The 24,885-nt window shown below is 43.1% G+C and overlaps 6 protein-coding genes across 10 annotated transcripts; 5 read left to right on the forward strand and 1 right to left on the reverse strand.

The window, feature by feature from the left end:
• The first annotated feature begins 337 nt into the window (after positions 1 to 337).
• LOC108087959 (28S rRNA (cytosine-C(5))-methyltransferase) lies at positions 338 to 2,578 on the forward strand. Its single transcript, XM_017185552.1, has 4 exons — positions 338 to 489; positions 564 to 813; positions 1,453 to 1,950; positions 2,005 to 2,578. Exons 1-4 carry the CDS (start codon positions 367 to 369, stop codon positions 2,433 to 2,435), a joined length of 1,302 nt encoding a protein of 433 aa, XP_017041041.1. The 5' UTR covers positions 338 to 366; the 3' UTR covers positions 2,436 to 2,578.
• Positions 738 to 1,423, forward strand: LOC108087962. Its single transcript, XM_017185556.2, has one exon. It carries the CDS (start codon positions 856 to 858, stop codon positions 1,243 to 1,245), a length of 390 nt encoding a protein of 129 aa, XP_017041045.1. The 5' UTR covers positions 738 to 855; the 3' UTR covers positions 1,246 to 1,423.
• Positions 2,465 to 5,740, reverse strand: LOC108087960 (protein nanos). The gene is made up of 4 exons (XM_017185553.2): positions 5,438 to 5,740; positions 4,992 to 5,379; positions 3,929 to 4,413; positions 2,465 to 3,577 (listed from the first exon to the last, which is right to left on the reverse strand). Exons 1-4 carry the CDS (start codon positions 5,471 to 5,473, stop codon positions 3,314 to 3,316), a joined length of 1,173 nt encoding a protein of 390 aa, XP_017041042.1. The 5' UTR covers positions 5,474 to 5,740; the 3' UTR covers positions 2,465 to 3,313.
• Positions 2,746 to 8,672, forward strand: LOC108087958 (mitochondrial import inner membrane translocase subunit TIM44). 4 transcript variants are annotated; one of them, XM_017185548.2, is made up of 4 exons: positions 2,746 to 3,031; positions 6,415 to 6,495; positions 6,559 to 7,096; positions 7,171 to 8,672. In XM_017185548.2, exons 1-4 carry the CDS (start codon positions 2,936 to 2,938, stop codon positions 7,833 to 7,835), a joined length of 1,380 nt encoding a protein of 459 aa, XP_017041037.1. In that variant the 5' UTR covers positions 2,746 to 2,935; the 3' UTR covers positions 7,836 to 8,672. The 4 variants fall into 4 exon arrangements, with proteins under 4 accessions (XP_017041037.1, XP_017041036.1, XP_017041039.1 ...); XM_017185550.2 differs by lacking the exon at positions 2,746 to 3,031 and adding an exon at positions 6,003 to 6,305; XM_017185547.2 differs by having other exon boundaries at positions 6,415 to 7,096.
• A 542-nt stretch (positions 8,673 to 9,214) lies between these two features.
• Positions 9,215 to 14,379, forward strand: LOC108087961. Of its 2 annotated transcripts, none has more exons than XM_017185554.1 (4): positions 9,215 to 9,482; positions 11,368 to 11,471; positions 13,414 to 13,811; positions 13,880 to 14,379. In XM_017185554.1, the coding sequence occupies exons 1-4, from the start codon at positions 9,419 to 9,421 to the stop codon at positions 13,992 to 13,994; spliced, it is 681 nt and encodes a 226-aa protein (XP_017041043.1). In that variant the 5' UTR covers positions 9,215 to 9,418; the 3' UTR covers positions 13,995 to 14,379. The 2 variants fall into 2 exon arrangements, with proteins under 2 accessions (XP_017041043.1, XP_017041044.1); XM_017185555.2 differs by lacking the exon at positions 9,215 to 9,482 and adding an exon at positions 11,117 to 11,282.
• A 511-nt stretch (positions 14,380 to 14,890) lies between these two features.
• Positions 14,891 to 23,614, forward strand: LOC108088056 (phosphopantothenate--cysteine ligase). Its single transcript, XM_017185694.2, has 5 exons — positions 14,891 to 15,539; positions 16,663 to 17,106; positions 20,617 to 20,802; positions 20,894 to 21,031; positions 21,655 to 23,614. The coding sequence occupies exons 1-5, from the start codon at positions 15,414 to 15,416 to the stop codon at positions 21,700 to 21,702; spliced, it is 942 nt and encodes a 313-aa protein (XP_017041183.1). The 5' UTR covers positions 14,891 to 15,413; the 3' UTR covers positions 21,703 to 23,614.
• The last annotated feature ends 1,271 nt before the right edge of the window (positions 23,615 to 24,885 follow it).

Consider the following 24,885-nt stretch of genomic DNA (forward strand, 5'->3'; position numbering starts at 1 on the left):
TTGTTTTTAAAGAATTATGAATCCCAAAGTTTGTTTAAAGAGACTACAAAAGATCTACTTATTTTTATAAATCTTATGAATTACTTAAATAATTTAAATGATTATTAATTTTATTTTTTACTTATTCAATTGTATATATTTTGCAATAGAAAAAACTTACAAGAAATTAAAGAGGGCCCAATAAGGATTAAACACGCTAAGAATTTTAAACTTTAACTGGTTCCCGCCGAAAGTGGGAACAGTAATTTTTTGATTTGGCAGTGCTTAAATATATATTATCGATGTTTCATGAAAACAAGTATCGATAGTATATGTGCGGAACGGTCACACTGATAGAAACAACACACACACGTGCACGTGACGAAAATGAGCAAATTTGAACACTCGGTAAAGGTTCCCACCCAATACAAGGCGACCGCCAAGATTCTGAAAAAGGCAATAGAGCAGCACTTGTCCATTAAGACCCTAATATCGGAGGAGAAGCATGCCGTAAGTGGGCTTGGCCCCCGGGCCAGGGATCAGGCAAATATATCTTATTTCCTTCATCTCTTTCGAACTTGCAGCGTGTTCGCAGTTTGCAGACGGTGCTGAAACTATATAGTGACAACCGGCCTACCGTGGAAAACGCCATTGAGGAAACAGGACTGCTCCAGGATAACCCAAATCTGGATGCCTGTTTGGCCAGAGTATTAGTCACCGAACTGGTCTTTGGCAGGAAACTACTAAACGGCGAGAGTAGGCCCGTCCAAACAGTGCGAAGTTATAAGGAGAAATTGCAGCAGGCGGTCAGTGGATCCGGGTTTCAGAAGAAAGGCAGGTTCACCTTCTTTCAACTACCAGTATTAGTCGGCTGAGATGGGCAAGAAGAACAAAAACAAGCAGCCTGAGACGGCAGCAGTTGTTGAAAGTGAGCCAGTGATTGAGCCTCCGGTGCAGCAATATCCGCAGGAGGAAGACACCAGTGGCGAGGTCTTCCTGTGGCTGCTGGCCTACAGTGTGCTCATGTTCACTTTGCCCTTCTTGGGCTTCTACGGCGTGCGCAGTTGGCTGCAGGAGTCCTTCCCTCATCTTGACCTCTTTACGGTCAACTGTTGGTCGGTTCTGACGGCTGTTTTGGTGGTTAACCTAGTCGTGGCCATGTACGTGCTGAAGGCCTTCCGAGAGAAGCCGCCTCCGCCTTTGGAGCATGTGCGGGAGGATGAGGAGGAAGAACCTGAAGCCATTGAGACCAAGAAGGAGCAGTAACTTTCATAATCCAACCAGCTTCATGTATATGTCATTTAAAAGAGAAGCTTTCCACAAAAGATCAGCGGAAAACCATTTCCAAACAATATCAAACATTTTATACCTTTGGCATTGAAGCCTCCTAAGGATCCAGTAACTCCATTAAATCTAATAAATCCAATTTTGACACACTTTTAAATGCTGTTTTGCTCTTGTTTACCCTAACAGAACCCAATCCCCGCTATGTGCGCATCAACACGAATCTGTATAGTTTGGCGGAGGCCTTAGAGTACCTGGCTCGTGAGGAATGGCGTCGCAAGGAGCTGCCGTCGGATGCCAGCTACCCGGATTTTCTGGCAGCGGTAAAAACCCTCGAGGAGGATGAATTCATTACGGATATAAATGTGGAGGGCGTGCTCGTCTTCCATCACAAATCCAGCCGGTTCTGGGTAAACCATGAATTAGTACAAAGCAAGAAGTTCATACTGCAGAACAAGGGCACAACTTTGGCTGCTGAGTTATTGGCTCCTCCGCCGGGGGCCACTGTGCTGGACATGTGCGCCGCACCCGGGATGAAGACCCTGCACATCTGCAACGTGATGCAGAACAAGGGACGCATCTACGCAGTGGAGCAGTCCACCGATCGCTATCGTACGCTGTGTAAAATCACCGAAGAGGCGGGTTGCAAGATTGTTACCCCCATTTTGGGTGATGCACTGACCATGAGTGAGTAGTTAAAAAAAAACATAGAGAACCTTATTGTACATATTTCTTTTGCAGATGCGAAAACCTGTCCCGATGTGGAGTACATTTTGGTGGACCCCAGTTGCTCTGGAAACGGAATGCAAAACCGCATGAGTGTGTGCGAAGAGGAAAAGGACGACAAGCGGCTCTACAAGCTGGCGGGATTGCAGATCAAGATCCTGAGTAAAGCGATGTCCGATTTTCCGAACGTCAAGCGCATCGCCTACTGCACCTGTTCTCTGTGGAGGGAGGAAAATGAGCAGGTGGTTCAGCGCTGTCTACAGATGAATCCCTCCTTTAAGATGCTGAGTTGCAAGAAGGCGCTGCGCAACAAGTGGCAGAATGTGGGCGACAAGGACTACCCCCAAATTGGCAAAAACTGCCTGTACTGTCGGCCAGATGAGGATCTTACCGATGGCATCTTCCTCGCCCTTTTCGAGAAACGCCGCGATGGAGACTTAGATTAGTTCTAGAAGCAACAAAAATAATCCCGCTCTTAGAATGTAAACTAAACCTTTATTTGGCACATACGCCACAGAATTGTTTCAACTTCAGTTTTGTACATCTTTTTAAAAAAATAAAAAATATTATATCATATAATAAGCTTGAATACATGTGTAAAGATTGATTGATGAGAACACGATTAAATAAATATATAACATTTATATAGATATGTGTGTTGGAATGAACATCAGTAATACATGTAGTAAAAAAAATGATTCGCTTTTTTTATCAAAATCTGAGTATGTCAAAAATTTAAAAACTTTTACAATGAGAATGTAAATGTAGCCGAGTTTAACAAAAGTGTTCCTTGCTCTTTCCTTTAGCAAGTCTAAAATTAAATTCTTATTTTTATTACGATTGACAGTTCGAAATTCAAAGTGTTCTTATTCAAATTTTAGTATAAATTATATATCAATTGAAGATATATCGAAATTTTTCGGCCGCAAACGAACATTTCAACAAAATGAGGGCGACGAGTTGCAGACCAGTTTCTTCCAATAACTTTCGGATTGTGAGATGTTTCTATCGGCCACGACGATTGAACAAATATAACGATATTGTGAGTACTCTTCCATTACAAAATTGGTTTCCTTCTCACAGGAACAGACATACATTTTTGAATTAATGACTTTGATTTGAGTGATCGATCGTTGACTATACTATAAAAAAATATAGGCAAGAGATATGATTCTAAAATTCTATAAAATCGAACGCGCCAGGCGCTTTTTAAATGTATCATCTATCTGGTAAATCCAGCATCGATCGGAACGCGTATATATATTTTGAGTTATATAAACGCTTCAGAAGCTGCCAGAGCCTCTGCTCCTGCTGGTTGTGTTCTTTACACCTTCATCTGTTGCTTGTAGTAACTGCTTTTGGCCAGGCGGAAAGATTCCGCCTTGATCGCATCCTCCATGGTGATGATTGGCTTCTTAGGGCAGTACTTTATGGTGTGCGCCGAATCCCCAGATGCCCCGCATATGGGACATACGTAGGTGCGCAGCTTGGGGCACAGCACTCTGTTGAAGTTGTCGCGCACTGTGTGGCTGTTGACCACCGCCTCAGGTTCGTTGTTGTTCTCACAAAAAACGCAGTGACGGCTGGTCTGTAAGAATAAGGAAAAGCATTAAAAAAAGGAGAGTTTTAAGTCGTAGTTGTTTTAAATAACGGTAAAAGAAAAGAGTTAATTGTTTATTTTTATTAAAGTTAATTATTTTACTTATTTCTTTGCCGTATTTCCGAATTGTCTGACAATTCAACTAGCCAAAATTAAAAGTTTTGTATTCAGTCAATGTAAGTCGAAAGCGTATATTTAGATTTTACTTTATAACGGTTAACCAAAAAAATAAATTAAATGTTATTCGACGCAGCTAAACGTTTTAAAAAGTTAAAGTTTAAAATTAAACTTCAAAACAAGATCTTAAAAAAGTTGTAAAGAATCATTTCCACCACTCACCTCTTTGGCCTTGTTGTTGTTGCTGTTGAAACGCTTGTGCCCCTTGTTAAGATTGTTGCTGGGAATGGTGACAGCTCGCAGTTGTTCCGCCTGCATGGGCAGTCCCAGTCCCATTCCCACGCCGAGATTCGAGCTCATGGCTACCGCTGCCGACTGTACTTGCAATCCTGCGGTATTTGTGGCGGATGGCACGTAAGACATGTGGCGCCACACGTTGTTCAGTTGCTCCCTGTAGTTGTGCAGCCAGGTTTGAGTGGCAAGTGGGGCGGGCACAGGCATAAAAGTAGCTCCACTGGCCAACGGCTGGGCGGAATTTCGTCCCAGTGGGAGCGAGATTCCTTGCTGCTGTTGCTGGGCCGCCGGCGGAGGAGTCTGCGACTGCGGCGGCACACTACAGCCGTAGGAAAAGCGGCTTATGTCGTCGCTCACATAGCCGTTAGCCGCGAATTCCTGCATCACATCCTGCGTGGAGCCAGTAGCGTTTTCTGCAAATTGGTAGCTTTTAAGTACGGCGTCCAGATCAATCAGCGGCATGTTCTTAGTTTTTCAGAGCGTCCGAGGAGTTTAACATTAAAGCTCGTTAGTTGCAGAAACGGGAATGAAACAGCTAACTCGTAGAATCGTAAACAGAACAGAGAAGAAAAGCCGGAACAAAAATGGCCTTCTGCATTTTTAGAAGAAGGAATAGCGCAAGTGTTTCCAAGGTCAACGACCGAAATGCCAGAGGCTTTTGAAAGTATTTCTTAAAAGGGATAGCTATAAAGCTTAGTGGAAATGGTCACTTAAAACTGAATATGATTTCTGAATATGATATGATGTACATTGAAAATGGCAAATGCAAAATTTTAAGATTACTTTACGAAGATTTATTATTATTTTGCAATAAGTCTCCAATTGGAGTGCTAAGCACTGTGCTTTTGTGATAGCCCTTTAAACTAAGCCGCTGGGTTTTGAATAACTGTACTTGCACAGCTAGTCGTCTTTCTCACGCCCGTTGTCTTTCCTATTCCTTTTTTAACGACGCCATTTCGCTAATTCTCTTTCTCTCTCGTTTCTTCCTTACCTGCTGCGCCCGTCGTCAGCTGCGCAAAAATTTTTAAGGATCGCGCAATCTCGTCCTGTTGCTGGTGACTAGAGCTGACCGCCGCCGCCGAGGCCGCCAAGGCCAATTGGTGTTGGGCCAGGGCGAGTTGTTGTTGCTGCTGTTGGAGCAGCAAGTGGTAGTGATACTGCCGTTGGAGCAGCATCGTATTGGCAGCGGCAGCACTGTCCGACAGCAGGGGGAAATGCGTTGTCTGGGCTGCAGTGGACGGGTCAGGGGTCAGCGGCGTCAGAGGAGTACTGGGCGGGCTGAGAGTGCCCGACGAGTTGGCGCCACTGTTATCAAGATACATGTCTTGCAGGCCCAACATTTTTAGTCCTCCCCTTGCGTGGAATGCAGTAAAGTTGTCCTAGAAGGTAGTCTTTTTGTAGGGCACAGCATGGGGATTTCCCGAGAATGGGACTTACTGCGGCGCCACTGCTTTCCAAGTTGCTGCGGAACATGGCGAAAGTTCGGGTCTAAGTAACCGTTATCGCGCACTCTACTTTCCACAGATCCTCACCCAAAAACCAAGCGGGATTTATTAAACTGAAGTATTCGCGATACTTCTTTATCTAAAAAAAAATGTACAATGTACTCAGTCTTGGGTTTAATCGTGGCGCAGAGTTAGAAAAAATTTAATTTGTCCCGGAGACAACTGAAATCAGGCAAAAAATACGTGGCAGGAACAATCTCGGCGAAATTCTTAGAATTTCTGACAAAGCTGCGCGCGCCAGTTAACGGTTTTAGTCTAGAGGTGGATGGCGCAGCGATATATGATGCAATCGATAAGTCTTTTCTACTTTACAAACCCTTGTTTTTGACATTTAAAAGGCGTCTAATTTTTCATTTTCTAAATACACAAATTTGTTTCTTTGTAATTAAATTAAAAATTTTCCGCCTAAAAAATCTACTTATTAATTCAACAAAAACATAGCAACTTAGCTTGACTTTTCAATATGAAATACAGAAAAGATCCCTAAAACTAGTCACCCACACGCGCCACACATCCTTCAAAAAAACAAGGATACACCATTTAAATATCGCGCGCAAACGAATGCAACGCATGCTATCGGACCGGGACTATCGGACCACTGACGAATCGAACTATACACGCGCAGCAAACTTCGGACGTTTACCAGCACAGGCACGCGCTGAGCGAAGAGAACAGCTGACTTGCGATACGTGCGTGTTTCGCGGCAGGAATTACATAAAGTTTTGAGCCTCTGACGCCATACTCCCGAACATTCTCCATCGGTCCAACTCCCTGCGAAAGATCACCCAATCCCCACCATGGTAGGTTCACTCAGGTCCTGGGTTTTGCGGGTGTGCCAAGAGAACTGCCCTACATGTGCACATTTCGAGGTTAAAACGGTTGAGCTTTCAATGATTTTTCTCCTTGCAGTACAGAATAGCTGCCCTTGCGCGGGATCGCGCGTGCTTCTTCACCTGCCAACAGGCCTCGCAGAATCTGCAGCAGCAGCAGGTTAGACTTGGGCTTATAAAACCCCAAGCAGCATCCGGATTAAGTCATGACTTTATTCCGCAGCCGCGCTTTTACAGCGCGCCAGGTCGCAGGGCCGGCTTCTTCTCGCAGTTCTTTGACAACATGAAGTCTGAAATGGACAAGAACAAGGAGATTAAGGACAACATTCGAAAGTTCCGAGAGGAGGCCCAGAAGCTTGAGGAGTCGGACGCTTTGAAGTCGGCGCGACAAAAGTTCAACATTGTCGAATCGGAGGCTCAAAAGTCATCAAGCAAGCTGAAAGAGCAGCTGGGCGCCATCAAGGAGCGCGTCGGCGATGTTCTGGACGACGCGAGCAAGTCGGACCTGGCCAAAAAGGTCACTGAGGAGCTGTCAAAGAAGGCAAAGGGCGTCAGTGAAACGATCTCGGACACCAGCGGTAAACTGGGCCAGTCGGGCGCCTTCCAGGCGATCTCTAATACGACGACGATCATCAAGAAGGAGATGGATAACGCTAGCATAGACAATCGGGTCTATCGCGCGCCCGCCCAGCTGCGCAAGCGCGTTCAGGTGGACCTGAGCGATAGCGATCGCGTTTTCGAGCCGAACACAGAGGCAACAGGTATGTGTTAAAAATCTGACACTAAGAAGTTCAAAGTTCATTCTGTATTAACCAATTATCTTTCCATATCGCAGGAATGGAGCTGCACAAGGACTCCAAATTCTACGAGTCTTGGGAGAACTTCAAGAACAACAATACCTACGTAAACAAGGTGCTCGACTGGAAAGTGAAGTACGATGAGTCCGAGAACCCCGTGATCCGCGCCTCCCGCCTGCTAACCGACAAAGTCTCCGACGTGATGGGCGGCCTCTTCTCGAAGACTGAGCTGTCCGAAACGATGACGGAGCTGGTGAAGATCGATCCGAGCTTTGATCAGAAGGATTTCCTGCACGACTGCGAAACGGACATCATTCCAAACATTCTAGAGTCGATTGTCCGCGGTGATTTGGAGATACTGAAGGACTGGTGCTTCGAAAGCACGTTCAACATTATCGCCACGCCCATCAAGGAGGCGAAAAAGGCCGGTCTGTACCTCGACTCGAAGATTCTCGATATCGAGAACATCGAACTGGCCATGGGCAAGGTGATGGAGCAGGGCCCCGTGCTGATCATCACGTTCCAGGCGCAACAGATCATGTGCGTTCGGAACCAGAAGAGCGAGGTGGTCGAGGGCGATCCGGAGAAGGTGATGCGGGTGCACTACGTCTGGGTGCTGTGCCGCGACCGCAACGAACTCAATCCCAAGGCTGCCTGGCGGCTAATGGAGCTGTCCGCGAACAGTCAGGAGCAATTTGTTTAGCGCGCTACCACGCGCTTCTTTTTTACCGAGCCGTTTAAGTTTCCCTCATTCTCTCATCCACAAAACGAACGAAAAGATCACTGGACACTGAGCATTGACGACGAATTGACCACGAACTCGACCCGCAGGACTCTACCAAGTGTGTACAAAGGTTTCGCTTTCGATTGCTTTGAAAGTTTTGTCCGCCACTAGTCTGGACTGCGTTCGCCCGGCAGGGGCTGCTGGTCGGTCCCGGGAAAGATTCCCCCACAAATTCCGGGCGCAGCAGGCTGCCGGCTTCGGCGCGGCTCATCACCCCCAAACGACGCCCCCGGTCGGACGTTCCTTGCGGCCACGCCCCCCACCGGTCAACATCCGGCGGAGAGTCGGCAATAACGATCGGTGCGGGGCTTGGCCGTCCGGATCGTGGTTCCTCCGCTGGTGTCCTCTCCAAATCTAATTACGTTGAAGCTTAAAGTGCTAACGCCGGCATAGGCGTACAAGTAGTAACCATAAGACAAATTGTTGAGTATAGTTGAGTTTAGGTATTTTAAGGCCCCACCCACCCCATCCCGACCCCATTATCTAGATCCCGACCCTGCCTCTTGTAAATATGGAATTCGCCCAGGGCGGCTTGGGCACGGAAAATTGACTGTACACACAGAATCCAAAGAGTTGTACGTACTCCCGAGCGCCACTCAGAATGTCTAGAAAAAAATAAAAACTTCAATATTTTTTACTACCATTGTAGAAACTGGTTAGTTCTTGAGATATAAGTGTTATGTTGCCTTACCCTTTTCACGGACATCCAAGGCGCCAGGCTACTATGTGTAGATAATAAAAACTCCAATACTTTTACATGATCTATTTACTTATTTGGGGATTTCCGGTACATTAAACATATCTTCTTAAACTGATTTACTAGGAACACTTAGTGGTACTTGTAACAATTCACTCAAAAGTTTTAAAAACAATATTCAAATGCAGTGATATTGCTGTTATTATTTTGATTTTCCTAATTTGGGTTTAGTATTGGGTTCTTATTTAAAATTGAAAAATCTTTAAGGATTTTATTACGCAAAAAGACATATATGCTGTTGAAAAAAGGGATAGTTTGTTGCTCAATTAAATATATGGTTTGATAAATAATAATAACTTGTTGTAAACAAAGGTAAAAGTAAAAACGGACTAGTGAACAATAGTAGCATTTTATATATGTATTTATGGTTAAATATATTGTAATGTAAAGAAAGATATATCTTTATCGACTACCCCTAACTTCAGTTAACATCAGGTATCGCGGTTACGATAAAAGCAATGTTATTGTTTGGGACCTTGATCGGTTAACATGGCTAACCGAGCTTTGCCAGTTGGGCCGACTTCGTGGGGCTCTCAGTTTCTCATTTCAAAACGAAAGCTCGGCGCGAACGCACGCAAAACTCGACAGCGGAAAATAAATATTTATAAGTGGCCCCGCAGAAAAAGGCAAGCGCTTATTCATCCAAAACACCCTGCGATCGAGAGGCGCGTAACTTGTGCGTGTGTGATAAGAAGCTAATTGATAAAGGAAGTGACGGTGCCCGCATATCATTCAACATCGCAAAATGGCTCTGCGAAAAAGTTTGGCCTTGTGCAGCGCACTGCTCTTGGTTTTGCTGCTGGCTGAATGTAAGTACCAAAGCCACCAAACAGATATATGGTATATCTGCAGTGACAACGGCCATAAAAGATAGATTGCCCCGGACCCGATCCGATATTTCCACTTCTGCAGGGAAACTAGTTTCGAGCGCAGCTGGATGAGATAGAGCGACCACTTGGCTAGACAGTTAACAGTTTACGGTTCACCCTTTGCCTTAAGTGCCTGCCAAGACCGAAGACCGAGCACTGAAGACCGAAGACCGAACACTGAAGACCAGGTCCGGTTCTTCGGGCTGTGTAAGCCAGGCTTACAGCGCATAAAAATGGGGGTTTTATTGAAAAGGGGACCGCCCGCCGTTTCATCGCCATATATCGTCGCCGTCCATTCCATCAAGGTCTCGCCGCCAGGTCGCGAAATTAAATTGCAAGACTTTAATTCCCGGGGACTCCAGCTGGCTCGCAATGCAGATAAGATTTCGCCAGGGCTTTTGCGTTATATGGTCAATGATTGATACGCAGTTATTGCAACCAAGGAGTAGAAGTCTAAATAATAGCTTTTGGTTTTGTGTCCATTCAGGAAAGGAAACGTAAAAGGAATGAAAACAGATTATTTTTCGATCAATTGCTTATTATTCTTTTATACCATTTAATTTTCTAGAAACTATTAGTAGCTTCTTCTAGACAGTAATTAAATATTTCAATTTTATAGGTAGGAAAAGTTTGGTGAAACCTTTTTTATCATAGCATAAAATTAATCTCTTTAAAAGACTTCTCGTTTTTCCCATAAAACTATGAGTTTGCTCATTATATTACCTACTAAACTATTAAACAACTTGTTGCCAAAAACAACCGGTGTTACCTTGAAGCTTAAGAGGTGTCAGAACTTTATAATCATGGTCTTAACTTATAGTATATGCCCTTAACATCTGAGCAGCAGGTAAAATATGATAAGGAACTCGAGACTCTTTGACACTTGTCGAAAGTGGATCAAGTTTTCTTTGGGACATGGCTTTGGCCTATCGTCACGTACCAATATCAAAACTGGGTGAATTACGAATGACAAATGCAATAAATTGCAAGACGTCATGTGCTCATTGGAATTTGTTCAGCTGAAGTGGAATTTTTTGGGAGCTTCCCAACAAGCGCGCGTTTTTGACGCGACTTGCAAGCGTTTTATGCGAATCTCATGGCGTTCGGCATTGGCAAATCGTTTGCGGCATTAGAAATGTGTTTATTGTTTGATTTGTGCTATATAGTATATATGGACTGGTTTGGCAAAAAGCAAACGTATCCACACACAACGTAGTGTGGATGGGTACAGTTAAAGTTAATAAAATAGGAGTTTATTTAAGAAAATTTTAGAAAGAAAAGGTATAAAGGTACCTATTTGAACAGGTTTTTTCCTAACTGTTATTAAAAAAGAATACATCAGCTTAATTCAATTTACATGTCTGTACATTGGGCATGCACAAAACTTGTTTTTGTCTTTGATTAATTAGCTCTGTTGAATAAAACATTTTTTAGAATGATTAATACCAAGAAAATAGCCGCGATTGTGCCAATTAATGCCGGTTCTTAAGCTCCAACACGCTTTCATCTTTGTTTGCCAAGAAGCGTAGCTCCGAATTCAGTGTCAACTGATAAAACCTGAGAGGAAAAATAAAATCGTATTGTCTGGGTCTGGTTAGTTCTGAATAAAATCAGAGCTGGCTGATAAGCAAACATATCTGGTCGTGTATTTAATTGCCCGCAATGTGGCTGAAAGGTGCTAGTTGCGAAATCTCGGCGCAAATATTTGCTCTTCCCCCGAAATGAGGAAGATCTGTGCAGGTAGTCTTATAAGCTGTAACCAAATACCCGGCTAATTCAAGCGAATGCATTCACTCATTTCTGGTTAATTGCTTTCTCTTTTTAGCCCATGCCAAGCCCTCGCAGGATTTAAGCACATCACAAACGGAGTTAAGTGATCTGAGGGGAGGCGGCAGCCTTTCCACAAATAAGACGACAGCTGTCGTAAAGGTGAGTTGGCCAACAACTGGGGGTAACTGGTAGCTGGTAGCTGGTAACTGGTAACTGGTAACTGGGCCAGGCTGAGAGCCGGGAGACAGAACGGGACAAAGCCGAAACCACTTCGACTGGATGGACGACGCACTGACGCACTCAGTAACGAAATGCCCCGCCGACGAGGTGAAATACGAGCCAATGCATTTCGGGTGTATTTTTACTCAGAACCGGAAATTTACGCTTTAAAAATGTTTATTTATTTTCACTTTGATTAAATGCAAAACCAACCGCAAGACACGCGCGGCGTTTGCCTTTTAGGGATCCCAAGAAACATTTATAAAAACGACGAAGAGAAAAAGCACACGCAATGAAATTTTGCATAAAATTAAAGAAACAGCGGCTATCACACGGCGATGGGGCTTTTCATCGTCTTAGTCACGAAATTCCATCGACCGGGGGTCTTATAATTGAGAAAGACAATAAACCGACTCCCCCACTTTTTTAGTTCGGTGAGTCATGGCGGCAATCGGATTCTAGGTAATTCCTCGGCTGCCGTGACGTTTGAATGCCAGATTTCTAAGCCCCACTTCCCCACCTGGGTAATCCCCGAATGTCTGCGATCAGATTACGATTTTCGAGATCTCCCAACTCGATCTCGTGCTTGTCACCTTTTTATATGGCCTGCCTTATAGTCGTTAGTTGTAAACAAATCGGGCAATTACACGAGATAAAGTAGCTAGCGGCAAATAAGATTGAGACAAAGTCGAAAACCGGTCACGTAGTCGTAAAAATATTGTTATTGCCAACTGCAAAAGATCACATCTCGACCCCTTCGGTCATCGGGGCCAGCAATCTACAAAGGGTTTCTGACATGCAATTACCAGTGAGAGTGATTTCTGGAAGTCCGTGTTTTGTAAACAACTTAGTTGCGGCAGCAATTAACATTTCTTATGGAAAAATGTGGGCAACAGATTATGCAAGATAAGCTCTGCCGACCTTACTGATAGCATGGATTTCATACTTGGCTAATTTAAACAGTTGTAAGCAGAGCTATCTCCACCTTAGTAAAAAATTTCACAGGTGTTTGGCAATCAAAACACGGCCGTTATCACTTTGACTCAGGTAATGGAGACTTGAGTAAGACGAGTCGCCTTTTAAGTGATGATTAATATGGGAGGAAGTTCGGATTACGCAAAGCCTCGAAATTTTCAGTTTGTGAGTCAGCGGGGGCTTTGATATCGTTGTGGTAATATTTTACTTTCAATTGTTAGTCTCGTTTCCAAGCCAACTATTTGCTTTAATAGTACACTAAGAACTTAAATTGCTCTCTGTAAATTAAAGAATTCCATAAATTGGAAATTAGAATGGAGTTTTAATTAGCTCAATTTTGAATGACATTTTTAAAAGTTTATGATCCTTAAAATCTTAATTATTGTACATCTTTTTTGTGTTTAAAACTTTATGTACTTAAATATTTTTATTATCCACTTAAGTTCAATTCAACGGAATTCACTGCAAAAGCCAATAAAAATTAGCGAAACATTCCAACAGCATGAACATTAAAATCTTTTAAGCTAGCTTTTTGTTTGCAAAAACATTGATGACATAAAAATGTAATGAGCCACTTGAAAGTATCTAAAATGCGCCCACACAACGTAGAGAAACTACTTGTGCGCCACCCACTTTCAAATGCCAGTTCCCAAATTCGGCATAGAACTCGAATAGAATCACGTGCCGGGTAAATCAATTACTCAACCGACAGCGAAAGCCAAACCGATGACACGAGCCTCTTTTTGTTTGGCGACATGTCTACACAGCAAAAGATTGCGATACTGTTTGTTGGAAAAACAACTCCATTATCTTTAATTGACTAGAATTATCTAGAGTTCCAAGCAAACAGAAATTAAATTTTAATTAAGCAATGAGAATGTGAACTAAATGTCATTTCCCTTTGCAGGATACACCTTTGGACTCGAATTCGGAAGCAGAATCGGAGGAACAGCAAAGGCGATCGTATCCCCACCGCGATGAGGATCAATTGAACTCGGCCACAAATTTAGTTCTGGCGCAGAATTACAAGTACGATGTGGAGATCCTGGAGTCCGGGGACGAGGAGCAACAGGACTCCAGCATGGATGACATGGACGACCTGGAGGAGCGGTTCAAGGGACGCGGCGTGGTCTTTAGCACGGACACCGACACCTTCGCCTCCGAGAACATCGAGATGACTCCCGTGGACACGCAGGCGGATGCGGTGAGCCAGGGACACGTGCTGCTGGGCATCGTGGTGGTGGCTCTGGCCTTGATCTCCATTGGCCTTTACGCCGGCCTGGTCTTATGGCGCTCGCACCTGGAGTAAGTGCTTAGCTAATTGTCCTAATTCCCAGAGAGTGCTAATTATCCACTCTTTTTTCCCCCTTCAGGCAGCGGTATGGAATGCGCGAGCGGTTGGTGAACCAAGATCTCGAGGAGGAGGCGGGCGGCGATGATTATCAAGTCTATGCCCCGACTACCACACCGGCTACACCCAGGGCGTAGTCCGTTCAAATCTGGTCCGATTTGATCTGATCTGGTGCGCGACAATTGGACCGGGTTTCGGTTTTAAGTGCGCACTCACCACACAATCCAGACGACAATCCCAGCGACAACGAGGATGGAGAGCAAGCTCAATCGTCTAATGAATGCCATAAATTTCCACGACAAGCTGAAAAGCATTCCACTTCCCAATTACCTTCTAATGGCGATGCTAAAGGTCATCGCCGAGTTCTAGAAGCGCAGTTGACAGCGCCAATTAGCTAGTAAGTTCCTGTGATATTGTTCTAGAGATTCTTTTGTACGTCCTTGCACTAACAATATGCATAGAGCCCAAATTTGTATTTGATAATAAATAACTAATTGTAAATGTAAAAGAAAATTTTATTCGCTTTAATTTAAATTGTTTCTTTTTAAAGATTTTTATAATTGGGGACAAGCCAATGGTTTTTAATTAACATTAAAGGCATATTTATGTCATGCCAAACTACAAATAAACACGGAAATTACGCATAATAGGAAAAAGCTTTCTACCAAAGTGCGGTTATACAATTGTTATGTATTTTTAAATTTAAATTCAAAAAAGGCACGCGCTTTTCAGTACTTAGGAACCCAAGAATTGTATCCAAAGCGCAGCCAACTTTGCGTTGCTTGTTCATAAGTACAATAATGTAGTGAACTAGTTCACAAAAATTAATATTTACCAAAATTACTTGCTATCTGAAAGAGAAGTAGAAAGAAATGATTGTCTCTTGCAACTTAAACTCTATTTACATTTGTATAATGTATTTTAATGTTGTAACACAGCTGCCGTGATCTCGACAAGCAACAAGTATGCTGCATCCCCCGGAACCAGTTCGCGTGAACCCAACTCCCGCCTTTTCCAACACTGCCATCAGCTGTTTTCTGGTCATCACGCGTTTTGGCCTGCACTTTGAACCTTGCCTCGCTTTTCGTGTGAATAAAGACAGGGATTTAAGTGCGCCTGTCCGCATTCCGGTTCGTCCTTCCCCGCCGTCCAATTGTCCGTCGCACTTTCGATTCAGAATCCCGCGGAACTCGCTGCCGTGCACATCGCATCGCATTTCACCAGCTGCGCAAGCATTTTCGTTCGCTCTCTCCGTTTTCTCCGCGCGCTCCTCTCTAGGATTCCATTGATAAGCAGAGCCCCCTCGACACAAACCCTCCGCCCCCGCTGCCCGTACGACCCCCTTTTTGCGAAAGTGCAAAGCAAAGCAAAGCAAATCAATCAATTAAAATAGTACGCCAAAAAAGTGCAAGTGCGTGTGTGTTAATTAATTTAGTTTGTCGTGTTTATTAATTAGCAGTGCATAGTTTCCGGCGGAAAAACTACTTTTCCGTTATTTTCGAGCTTCCGTTTGGCGGCCAATTAGCAAGGGAAGGATACAAAGAGGATAAGCCATCATGACGCACTGGGAGGATTTTTACAATACGCACCTGCCGCCCGCGGATTTCGAGGACAATCGCTCGCTTTTAAAGGAATTCTGTGAAAGGCACAACAAGTTACAGAACCGCATCGTCCTCGTCACGGTGAGCTGGGAATCCGGACGAGGGTCCCGGATTAGGATTAGGGTCTAAAGAGCCATATAATGGCGGCACTCCGTTAATTAGCACTTCGGCAGACAAGGGTTAAGCTGACCCCAAAGCGGGGGAAAGCTTTAATGGCAAAACGGGCGCCTGGGGCCTTAAAAACAAAGCGTATAGTAGTGTATGCATAAATTTAAGTCGGCTAACATGAAAGTCTTTAAAGTGGAGCACAAACAGAGGGTGCCAGAAATAATTTAAGTCTTTGCCTTTGAAGTAGAGAAACAAGGGAATTTTGTGAGGTTTTCTTTGGAAAATATTTGTTTTTTACAAAAAATTAATGGTTAGTGTTTTGAAATATTTAATAAAGAATAGAATATATGTACATAAATTAAAGAATATAAAATATACGTAATTAAAAGTTGATAAGCTTCAAAACATTTTTTATTAATTTTCCAAAGTGTGCAAATATAGCAAATGTATAAAAATAACCTGCTAAGTAATTAAAAACGGCAGAAAACAACATTTAATTTCGTCGTTCAATACATCATCTTTAGACTGGAAATGTACTGAGCACTAGTTTTTGTGTCAACCCAATCTGTGGGTACAGAGATTGTTTTCCATTTAACTAGTGATTATTCTCTGGGAAAGAGTAATCCTGAGATGATTTATGTGAATGGTAACCAAAAAGGCGTATTGGGGCTATCTTCCCAAGATTTATAGCCATTGTGCAGATATATGCATGTGCCACATTTGATTAACTACCTCAGATGAAATACTGTTTGGTCTTTTTCTGAACCATTAAGCTTCAAATAACACAATCAAACAGTATTTGCTTGGAATGCATTTATTACGATGCCTTATTTAGAATATAATTTGGAATCTATTCAGTTTATATATACAGCTTAAAGACTGCAAATGATTTTAGGCAAATTTTACTGGAAAAATTAAACTTTTGCATAAGGCAACAAACAAACACATTTAAAGTCTCGTTTCGTTTAAAGTAAAGAAGATTTTGTCTATCATATCATAAAAAGCGTGGGAATAACACAAAATTAAAGATAATGGAGAGTTCTTTAAAAAGAGATTAAAGTCTCTAATAGATCCTGTATTTCTGATCCAATTCCAGTCCGGTGGCACCACAGTTCCTCTGGAGCACAACACGGTGAGATTTGTGGACAACTTCAGTGCTGGAACGCGGGGCTCTGCCTCGGCGGAATACTTCCTTGACCACGACTACGCCGTGATCTTCATGCACCGCCACAAGTCGCTGGAGCCCTTCACCCGGCACTTCACCGGCCAGCAGTTCTTCGACATGCTGGACATCGCGGACAACAGCCAGAGCTCAACGATAGCCATCAAGCCCGATTCGGTGGATGTGTTTGCGCCGGTTTTGGCCAAATACAAGATTGCCCGCGAAACGCAGATGATCCTGTACGTGAACTTCACGAGCGTCGTGGATTACATGTGGCTTTTGAGGGCCGCCTGCGAATGCCTCGCCGCTTTCGAGGAGCGGGCTGTTCTCTACCTGGCAGCTGCCGTATCCGATTTCTACATACCCGAGGACATGATGGTAAGATGAGACTCCGTCCGGATGAGATGGGAAAGTGGGCGGCCATGTGGGAAATCTTGTAATTGATTGCGCTCGTCACTGGGCGAGTGCGGAATGAGTGAGTGGAAATTGGGTTTTATCGATTCTCAAAGCTGCACTGGGGGAAACAAGGAAATCCTACAGAGTACTTGAAGTAGAGCAAGGCAGAAGGCATAATGACTAGGGACTTTCATCGATTCTCAAGATGCACTGCGAAAAAGTGAAACCATTAGTAAGCAGTTTTAATACTGCTGTAGCTTAAGGCTTAGTGATTGCGCATTTTTCTCGATTCCTAAAGTTGCACAGCGCCAAAAATATTATTTATTTCTTTATGAAATGTTTTCTTTTCCATCCGAACGAAACTTACAATTTGGATGTTTTAATGGATAGTTACAATCAATAACAAAATCAATCATATCATACAATAATGACCTGTAAATGTTTCTTAAATCTTTGGCCTATAAATTGCTTCCACTTTATTGCAGTGTGTTCCTAGTTGCGTTGCCCTTGTGACCGGCACTCCTTCCGATTCCCGGTCGCTGTGGAAGTCCCTGGTCCGTGACACATTTCCTCTCCACATTATTGACGTTCGACTGGGCTAAGTCAACTATGGTTGCTGCTGTTCCTCCTGCTGAGGCTGCTGCTCCTCCAGCAGTATCGGGTCCTTCTTCTGTCCTTCTGCTGGCTACCAGGAGCCTTATCACGGCCTGTCAGTGTCACTCACGCTGGCCTTGTGGCCTTGTCCGCCAGCAGCCTTAACATTGTCAGCGTATAATTTGATTTGCATAATTTTGCTTGTTAGCGTGTTTCTGCCCCACGCTTCACTTGATTCTGTGTCACCCACGTTTTAGTTTTTCTAGTCTCCTTTCACCTTTCGCTATCATCCAGCTGTATATCGAGTGGGCGGTGAGCGGGCGTGTTTACTTGTCAGGACCTCCATCCCCGCAACCCCCGCAGTCTGTCAGCTGACTTGTTGGCGCAGCAGCAAAAGGCTTTCAAGTGCATCAAATGTCCATTGGTGGGGCGTGAATGGCTCCGCCTCTGTCGCCCCTCTTTATTTACCTACATACAGTCGAGGTCACAGTAATAGCACGGCAATTCCTCTGAGAACTGCCTGGTTTTTAATTCATCTTTCAGATGTTTTTTGCAAAAGTTGCAATGCGAGCGAAAAGCTTTCAGAAGTAAAACATATCCAAACTTTAAACGATACACTTTTTATAAGGCTTTATAAAGAATTGTTTAAAAGTTAAATGGAAAACTGAAAGTATGTAGGTAAAACTTAAAAAAAATCGTTTTAAACAAAAGCAAAAATAAAAAAACAAATGCTCTTTTTATCCCTAAATGTCCGTTCTTTAGTTTATTTAAAATGTATAATTATTTAGACATAATTCTAAAGGAGCCAGGTACTGAAACGCTACTTCTCAGATACATATTTTCAAGATCGAGAAATGCACGTGCTACATTGCACTGATTTTATCAAATCCTTTCCAGTTATGACCGTATCTGTATTTGACTTGGCAGATGCTGTGTGTGGTAGACACGGAAACCTTCCTCCCGCCACCGCCGTCTACCTGAACCAGATTCTGATTGCGATGCCGAGCAACGTCGAGGCATTTCCTACGCCTTGTTTCCGCTCAGCTCGTGCATTTCCCGTTCGCTCTTCGCTTAAGACACTCGCCCACTTTGTCCGTGTGTGCATACGTCTTGTTAAACGTGTGTGTTAGCCGCAAATGGTCCGTTCACTTGATTAAATTGTTAGATATTCTCACGGCCCGTTTCCCTGGGCGAAATGTGGAGTATGTCGAAAATGGCGAAAATGGCCTGTTGATGTTTATGCTCGTGTCTATTCAAAATGTATGCGCATATTTGGCTTCATCTTTGAGTGCCGCTCGAAGACTTTCCCGGGGGCTATACGATTTGCCTGCAATCGATTTGAATTTGCATAATAACCCTTGGCAAAGTATAAATAGAAGCAGTCAGGCCTGATGCATTGAAAATAAACCTCGTTCAAGTTGTTCTTCGAGTGGTTCAAGGACTTTTCGTGCTCAAAAGTAGGCAACTAAAATCTATTTTCCCCCATTAGCCCTTAGCAGCGTTTCGGGGAAAATTGAAAACTCATTCCCGAAGACCTGGCCGCCATCTCGTTAGCCTTAAAGCCAAGGCCGTCTCCCATACTGAATTTCAACAAGTCAAACCACAGACCAGACACGTTTGCCGAGCCGAGCCACTTGCCAAAGTTCGTCGCTGCCTACATACATATAAATGAGTGTATATAGTACTGCAAGATGATACTAAAAATTCAATTTCACAATCGCATCATCACGACGCACACGCCTCCAGAAAACAAGGCCTAAAAGCCTTTACAAATTTATTCACGGGCCGCGGGGAACGGCGACTTGCCATAGAATTTGAATTAATTCGGGGCGAGGGCGGGACGTTGGGCTTGAACCAAAAGTAAATTCTACTCGTAATAAGTAAAAACAAACAGAGAATTAAAAGAGTAAAGTTAGTGAAGGCAAACGAATGGCAGAGCAGGACAAAAGGCGACGTGCCGAAATCCGCAAATCAAATCAAAAGATTTTACAAGAGCACGCATCAACGCACAGACACACTGCAGTTGTGTTCTATGGGGGTAAAAAGCGGGAAAAGCAGGAAAAGCGAGAAAGCGAATTCAATGTCAACAGCTGCTAGCATTTCCCAGCAAGCGAGAGACGCACAACTTTTTCCCCCAAAAAGCTTAAAGTGCCCCTCCTTCGGCTTTTCTTTCGCTTTCCGTTGTCGACTTAATGCCTTGAGCTAAATTTTTCATTTCTCCTTGCCCAATGTCCCGGCTACTTAGGCGTGTCCGTCCGTTTCTCTGTCCGTTTGTCCGTTAGTCTGTTTGTCCTTCTGTTCGACCGCATTGTCCGGCTGTGCCCGCTTTTGTGTGCTGGATAAATTAGACTGGTCAGCAGCTTAGAGCAGCTTAGGGCGTTGCTCAGTTAATGAGAACGGACAGGGGGCGATCAACAAGTTGCTGCTGGCACACAGGGCGTATGAGCACTATTTTTTATTTGCAAGGCTTTAAAAAAAGAAAACCTTGTCGAGGATGTGCAGCCAGGCGTTGTCGTTAGCTCATTACGACTGAGTTATGCTTTCAATTAGTTGTAATTCATATGCCACGTGGCGGTAAAGGAAAATACTGCAAAAAAGCGAGAGCTGAAAGGCAGCCCTGGCCTTTCATTTTGCCGTCTGTTTGTTTATTTTGCAAGGACACTTTGCTGCTCGAGTGTGCGTGTGTGCGAGCGTCTGTGTTGCATTGTGTGTGCGTCCTTTTCCCATTTAAGAGGATGTTGCCGCGGTGGCTTTTGTGGGCAACGAACCGGCCAACCAGCCAGCCAGTTAACCAACCGAGCAACCAACGTCCCAATCCCATCACATCGCGTATACGCAACGTGGGCGAACGCAATATCATTCCATTAAAACACTAACCGCTGTCAACGGATTTTGCAGCCCACCCACAAAATGCAATCGGGAGATGGAGCGCCAACGATTTCGTTGCAGCTGGTGCCAAAAATGCTGGCCCCACTCGCCAGCTTGTGGGTTCCTCACGCCTTTGTGGTGTCCTTTAAGCTGGAAACGGACGAAAGCCTATTGATTGTGAAGGCACGTGACAGCCTCAACAAATACAAGCACAAGGTGAGTTGCCCTCGCTGGCTCGGTCCGTGTGCTCGGTGGCAGCCGGTAAACCTCTAATCCTGATTCTAATTTCTTCCGCGTCATCATCCAGCTGGTCATTGCCAATGTGCTGCAGACACGCAAGCATCGCGTGGTGTTCGTCACGCCCACAGATTCCTATGAGCTGCATTTGAGCCGCGAGCAGACGCTGCAAGGACTCGAGATCGAGGAGCCCATCGTGGCTGATTTAGTAAGTAAATGATTTGCCAAAAAAACTTAGATTTCATAGTCAAGCTAAAATGTGTAATACTTTTCGTGCTTAAACTTTTGCCATAAGAAATCTTTTGAGTAGTGTTATAATTTATTAAAAGCACATTATTAAATTATTGATTTCTTTATTTCAATTAAATGTCTGCCTAAAAAGGTATTTAAAATATTTTTCGAAGACATTTTTGTTTATAAACCAGAAAGAATTAACGGAGCATAACTAAATTTAAACGAGCACAAGTGTTCGGTATTGTATTTTAATTAATAACCGCTGCTATTTAAACTAGCAAAAATGTTTGCCTAACTATTAAAGTATAAACTTATCACTACTGCTAAAACTGTTTCTAATTGAGCAATAAATTCGTAAAGAAAATAATAATTCAAAACGGAATTTGCATATGCATATTTTGCTTTTCAAGTCAAAGCCAGCTTTACACAAATTTAAAATTATTTATTTAAGTGGCTTAGTTAAACAAAAATGTTGTGTTAAGTCAAATACCTTTTTTAATGCTTCTGTGTTCTGCAAAACAAGCGAGTTCACACGATTTACCTTTAAGAAAAGGGAAGTAAATCTATTATACAAGTCCGTTTTATCGTTTTTTCCAGGTGCAAAAGCACAGCGAGTTCATCAACAGCGCGCAACAGAGGCAATGACCGTTATCAATGCGCCGCCGGCCACAAACGCAGCAGCATCTGCAGCATCAACACCACCAACACCAACACCAACTGGCCACCGGCGACGAGGACGAGGATGAGGATGGAGGGGATCTGGATCGGGATCCGTATTGCGTGACCAGCTCGCATTATTGCCGTGTTCTGAACCCGGGCACGCCAAGCTTCGCCCGCAAATACTGAACAGGTTATAATTGTCCATAGTGAATACTGAAATGTGGATGGCAGCAGACATTTGCATATTCCGTTAACATTTAGGTTTTAGGTTTGAGTTGAGTTCCCGCCACAATTTGGTGTATCTATTTATGGTCGCGCCTCATAATTGAGGTGGCTCCGCTCGATTGAAACCATTAGTACGTTCTCTTGTTGTTGTTATTTTTGTATTAGTTAATGTATTTCCTTTATTGTTGTCATGAGAAATGATGTCACTTGTATGTATTCGCCGCCATCCGCCTGGTTCCTTTTTTCTTGCCTTCTTTTGTTTGCCGGCACGTTTATGTCATCGAGTATACGCAGCGTGTTGCGCGGACATCAATAAGCGATTTTGATTTATGTTTGTGACAGCGCTTATGCTGCTCCTCTATATATATATTTAATGAAGCATCGATCGATCGCCCGCAGTCGAAATTAAATCCCCTAAACACACGTGTTTAAAGTCCGTAAAGCGAAATAACGAAAAAGCTGCATGCAATCGCAATTTGCCGGACGAATCGTCCCTGGGCGAGTGTTGTTGTCTGTGGCAGGCGACGCGACAATTGATTTGCTGTTTTGCATATACACACACACTCGTAATGGTGGGGTGGAAAAAAGGAAAAGCTTGGCCCATCTAATGTCCTTGTCGGAGGAAATTTATGGCGGCTCAAACCTTGGCGCCTGTCTATCCGAAGCGGGTCAAGTGCCAACGGGCAAAGGTCAGCTTAAAGCACCTCAAATTGAGTTTGAAAACGGTGTGCAAAACCTAATTAACATCCCACACTCACATACACACACACACACACAGGCATAGTGAGTTATTTCTTGGCCCGGCTGAGATAGGCTGGGGTTCCGTATCCTCAGGGTCCTTTGCGGACTGCCGCCTTTTGCCACATTTTTATTGCATGTTATGTCGTTGCCACGCCTCTCGGCCAAACGCCGCCCGCTTAAACGGGTGAAGAAGGGTTGGCGGTGGTTTTGTATCCTCCTTTCATGGAGTTGTAACCACTTCCGTCCCGCCCGCATTTGTGGTTTTATTTTGCAGCGCAGAACTATGCAGTGTTTTTCTGTGCCCGGCTGTTTTGTTCTCGTTCGCTTGCGAGCCGAAACGGAGGGAAAAAATATAATTTTTTTTCTGTGCTTCCTGGGGAGGTTGCTTTTGTTTGTGCCTGCATCAAATTAAATTTTATTGCGCTCACACGCACCGCAAACACACAGACACGGAAAGCAGATACGAGAACAGCAGAGAAACAATCACACGTGTGGCTTAGGATTTAAGCCAGGCTCCGTTTTCCTTTCGTTTTCACTTTCCTGTTGCTCGATTTTCATGGCCCCGCCTACGTGCGCCCACATATCAAGTCGCCCCCCATGTGCTTTTCACCCGCCTGCCCCCGCGTATCGATTGTGCATTAAAGTATAAACATAAAAATTCAGTTTGCCAACATGAGTTGCGTACAATAAAATATGTATAACTAGCCAAGTGTGCGAACAAGATGGAACTCTTTGCGACGGGAGTAGCGGATGCTATTTGCCTTAAGGGGGGAAATACAATTAGAAATTTTTTTTTTTCGAAAAATTTTTTTTTGGCTTAATGTACTCCAAATATATCTGGGAATAAGCCTTTAAAAGCATAAAGCCGTCCGGTACTTATTTTCAGAGTTATACGCAATTTAGTGAGGGTGTGTCATATGGCGGACATGCACAAAAGTAAACTTTAAACGCTTCTCCTGAAAAGTCGTGTTTTCAAAGTCGCCGTGCAATGTACAGCTCAGAGATTTTATTTTAATCGAATGCGGTTTTTTGCATTATGTTTGATATTAAATTCTCCACACCATGAATATAACGGTTTTTCATATTTGTTTGTTATAACATGTTTTTTTTACAATCAAAGTCAAAAAAATCGTTTTTTTTGAAATTTTTTTTTAACCTAAAATTTTTTAATGGAAAAATAATTTTTTTAAAATATGGTTTAATTCATGGTGTGCGCGGTACCTTTAAGTTTAAAGCCCAGTTGCTGTTTTTTGTTTAAGTCGTGATCCTGGACCTGGAGACTGCACGGCGCAAAGTCCTTCCCTAAAAACACGACTCTACATTATTGATCATAAATGGGCTTAATTACAATATTTTTCAAAAAACTTGACTGACTTTTATTGCTCAATAATTACCTAATAACATGCAAAAAGAATCACTAAGATTCATTTAATACCCTTCTTGCAATCCACTCCCAAAGATAGCCCTCATTTCAGGCCTTCTAATTGTATTTCCCCCTTAATTGGCAAACAGTGTTTTTTTTTTTTCATATTGCTTACCAAGACGATATTTAAGCATGCCAACCATAAAGTACATACTCGAATAACTGATAAGTTTTCAACCCATAAATGTAAATCCAAGAAAAACCTTTTCATATCCATAACTTAGGACTGAATTTAAATTGATTTTATAAACAGACATCCAAAAGAACTTCTTAGTAGAATTGAAATCTTTAACCTCTTACTAAGTAAATAGCAGAAATTCAATAAATTGAAAATCAAAAGTTCAACAACTTTTCAAGTCATGTTTTTAACTTATTTAACTCAATCTTTAAGCATGATTGCGTTTCCATACTAATAATCCGATGGATCATCTCATTATATTTATATAAACTATATGAATCCAATACATATAATATCCAATCGAGGAATAAAACCAAGTGAACCAATTTGTTAAAGTTTCAATATCCAATTTGGACCAACCCATATGACAAAAGATAGACAACAAAATCGAACAAGCTATAAAAAAAATATATATCTATATGTATACCTTAAAGAAAAAGAAGAGAAACCAATGAATTTCCATTGAATATTTACTCTCTACAAGCATTTTGCCCTCTAAGCTAAATTACTATTTTATTGTTGAAATTGGTAAAAGAATAACACCTAAATTGTACGCAATGCAGTTATGGTCACTGCACCTGCCCTCTTTCTTACCGGAATC

Source organism: Drosophila ficusphila, unplaced genomic scaffold, assembly GCF_018152265.1.
Source record: "Drosophila ficusphila isolate 14025-0441.05 unplaced genomic scaffold, ASM1815226v1 contig_791, whole genome shotgun sequence".
Lineage (NCBI taxonomy): Eukaryota > Metazoa > Arthropoda > Insecta > Diptera > Drosophilidae > Drosophila > Drosophila ficusphila.

What these genes read in the sequence shown, in the direction of transcription:
- LOC108087959 (XM_017185552.1), top strand. Translation starts at nt 367, where the DNA reads ATGAGCAAATTTGAACACTCGGTAAAGGTTCCCACCCAATACAAGGCG. An exon ending in ATCCGGGTTTCAGAAGAAAG is followed by an intron (nt 814 to 1,452) that starts GCAGGTTCACCT and finishes TTACCCTAACAG; the next exon opens with AACCCAATCCCCGCTATGTG. An exon ending in GGGTGATGCACTGACCATGA is followed by an intron (nt 1,951 to 2,004) that starts GTGAGTAGTTAA and finishes TTTCTTTTGCAG; the next exon opens with ATGCGAAAACCTGTCCCGAT.
- LOC108087962 (XM_017185556.2), top strand. Translation starts at nt 856, where the DNA reads ATGGGCAAGAAGAACAAAAACAAGCAGCCTGAGACGGCAGCAGTTGTT.
- LOC108087958 (XM_017185547.2), top strand. Translation starts at nt 2,936, where the DNA reads ATGAGGGCGACGAGTTGCAGACCAGTTTCTTCCAATAACTTTCGGATT. An exon ending in TGAACAAATATAACGATATT is followed by an intron (nt 3,032 to 6,414) that starts GTGAGTACTCTT and finishes TTCTCCTTGCAG; the next exon opens with TACAGAATAGCTGCCCTTGC. An exon ending in GCCGAACACAGAGGCAACAG is followed by an intron (nt 7,097 to 7,170) that starts GTATGTGTTAAA and finishes TCCATATCGCAG; the next exon opens with GAATGGAGCTGCACAAGGAC.
- LOC108087960 (XM_017185553.2), bottom strand. Translation starts at nt 5,473, where the DNA reads ATGTTCCGCAGCAACTTGGAAAGCAGTGGCGCCGCA. An exon ending in TGGAAAGCAGTGGCGCCGCA is followed by an intron (nt 5,380 to 5,437) that starts GTAAGTCCCATT and finishes ACTACCTTCTAG; the next exon opens with GACAACTTTACTGCATTCCA. An exon ending in ACAACAACAAGGCCAAAGAG is followed by an intron (nt 3,578 to 3,928) that starts GTGAGTGGTGGA and finishes TTATTCTTACAG; the next exon opens with ACCAGCCGTCACTGCGTTTT.
- LOC108087961 (XM_017185554.1), top strand. Translation starts at nt 9,419, where the DNA reads ATGGCTCTGCGAAAAAGTTTGGCCTTGTGCAGCGCACTGCTCTTGGTT. An exon ending in GGTTTTGCTGCTGGCTGAAT is followed by an intron (nt 9,483 to 11,367) that starts GTAAGTACCAAA and finishes TTCTCTTTTTAG; the next exon opens with CCCATGCCAAGCCCTCGCAG. An exon ending in AGACGACAGCTGTCGTAAAG is followed by an intron (nt 11,472 to 13,413) that starts GTGAGTTGGCCA and finishes TTCCCTTTGCAG; the next exon opens with GATACACCTTTGGACTCGAA.
- LOC108088056 (XM_017185694.2), top strand. Translation starts at nt 15,414, where the DNA reads ATGACGCACTGGGAGGATTTTTACAATACGCACCTGCCGCCCGCGGAT. An exon ending in ACATACCCGAGGACATGATG is followed by an intron (nt 17,107 to 20,616) that starts GTAAGATGAGAC and finishes CGGATTTTGCAG; the next exon opens with CCCACCCACAAAATGCAATC. An exon ending in AGCCCATCGTGGCTGATTTA is followed by an intron (nt 21,032 to 21,654) that starts GTAAGTAAATGA and finishes CGTTTTTTCCAG; the next exon opens with GTGCAAAAGCACAGCGAGTT.